Here is a 1,912-nt window from a genome sequence, read left to right as displayed (position 1 = left end):
CAAATAACCATCATACACATGATGCGATACACATCTGTTCTCAAGTAAATTACTGTGAGAATTTATAAAGTGTATATTTGAAGAAAACTTTGAAGAAGCACTGCGTGTCACACTATTTCGCGACAACGATATGATCTGCCAATATCGGGTCGATATCATTTTGATGTTGGCCAAATATCGTTTGCCAATGTCGAACCGATGTCATAATGATGTTGGCCCGATATCGTCTGCAGATGTCGGACCGACATCATTCCTATTTGCAGCCGATATTGAAGCCGATATCGGGCCGTTATAGACAACGACGTCGGTTTGATATCGGCCCAATATAGAATGCTGGCTGGGAATCAGAATCAGACATAAAATTGATCATCTGAAGAAAAACATTGCTTCTTGTAAATATGAGATAAAGTGCAGTCTGAAAGTTGTAGATGAAATGAAGGCCAAAGTAATTAAAGAAATTAAAACCTTCCGCAAAGAAATGGACTTTTACCTTGACAAAGTTCAGGCTGACATTATAGAAGAGGTTGAAAAACTCAATGCTAAAGATGTTTCGCTACAGAAAAAACTTCAAGAAGAATGTGAATCCTTAGAAAATGAGTTAGAAGAGTTTCAAAGTAAACTGGACCAGTATTCAGAGAAGGTTAATCAGTTGTTTGCTACATCAAAACTTGCACAGAAAAGGTTGAAACAATGCCAAGAAGTAAATCAAAATATTGCTTCTAGAAGTCAAATAAACATTTGCAAATTTGAACCATCCAAAGATATGACGGCTTTTAAAACGAACCACTCTCCTCTGGGAATGATTTCTACACATATCAAGAGATTTCCTGGTCCCAGTAGGAGGAGTATCATTGAAATGGAAGCACACTTGGTGGAAAAGATGAACGCTCAAGTTGCAAAGGACGACAAATGTTGGATTACGGGAATGGCAATGGTTTCATTTGACGACATTTTGCTTGCAGATTGCGAGAACAGTTCTCTGAAAATTCTAAATGTGAGCAATTGTAAGGTCAAATCAAGGATTAAACCACCTGGAAAACCATGGGATGTAACTGTAATCAATTCTGAAAAGGCTGCAACAACTTTACCAGAAGAAGGGAAAATCCTGTTTGTGAGCACTAACAATGGGCTGTCTGAGAGTCACAGTCTGAAAGTCAGGTATGGGTGTGCTGGAATTGATCATCATAGTAGTAAAATAGCAGTATCATTCTACAGCCCTCCTGCTATTCAGGTATTGGGCATGAAAGGACATATTCTTCATGAAGTCAGTGATACTAGCATATTTAAATCACCATACTATATCTGTATGAGTAATGATAATGAAGGGATGTTTGTGTCAGACGTCGGGAAGCACTCAGTATATGAGCTCAAAATAGATGAGGAACTTAAAACTACAATAAAATCCGAGAGCCTGACATATCCAGCAGGACTAGTAATGACCACCAATGGAACTGTTGTTGTTTGTGGTAGAAAGAGGGTGAACATGATCGTACCTGGTACAAGTGAAATACTGCCTCTCATGCAGGAAATCATAACAGCGAGTATTCTTGTTTGTGAAGAACAAAATAAAATGTATATTAGTAAAAATCTAGACAAAGTTGAAGCTAGTTTCATAAAAATATTTGACTTAAAATAATGAATAAGCGAATTGTGTGCTTATATATCAGTATATTCTAAGTGAGCATGATAGTGTAAGGTATAAGGTAGGGGACTGCCTGGTTTTTGTTTGTGCAACAGATACAGAAACTATTTCTTTTCATCTTTTTGAATAACGAAAAGTATATAATTTGTAAGAAATTGACAAAAATGCGTGTTTTGTAAGTACATGATAATGCATTTCTGTTAGGTTTTGCCAGGCCTCTTAAAACAAAACAAAAAGTATATTTTAATATGAATAAAAGACTAATGTCAG

The 1,912-nt window shown here is 36.5% G+C and overlaps 1 protein-coding gene across 1 annotated transcript; it reads left to right on the top strand.

Moving 5' to 3' along the window:
* The first annotated feature begins 478 nt into the window (after window positions 1–478).
* On the top strand, window positions 479–1,636 carry LOC128546950 (uncharacterized). The gene has a single exon (XM_053518379.1). The coding sequence runs from the start codon at window positions 479–481 to the stop codon at window positions 1,634–1,636; it is 1,158 nt and encodes a 385-aa protein (XP_053374354.1).
* The last annotated feature ends 276 nt before the right edge of the window (window positions 1,637–1,912 follow it).

The sequence above is a fragment of the Mercenaria mercenaria genome, chromosome 11, assembly GCF_021730395.1.
Source record: "Mercenaria mercenaria strain notata chromosome 11, MADL_Memer_1, whole genome shotgun sequence".
Taxonomy (NCBI): Eukaryota; Metazoa; Mollusca; class Bivalvia; order Venerida; family Veneridae; genus Mercenaria; species Mercenaria mercenaria.
The sequence above is the reverse complement of the archived record's forward strand: the minus strand, read 5'-3'. Positions and strand labels throughout refer to the sequence as shown.

Bases quoted from the DNA above. Each gene is read 5' to 3' on its own strand.
- LOC128546950 (XM_053518379.1), top strand. From the start codon at position 479: ATGGACTTTTACCTTGACAAAGTTCAGGCTGACATTATAGAAGAGGTT.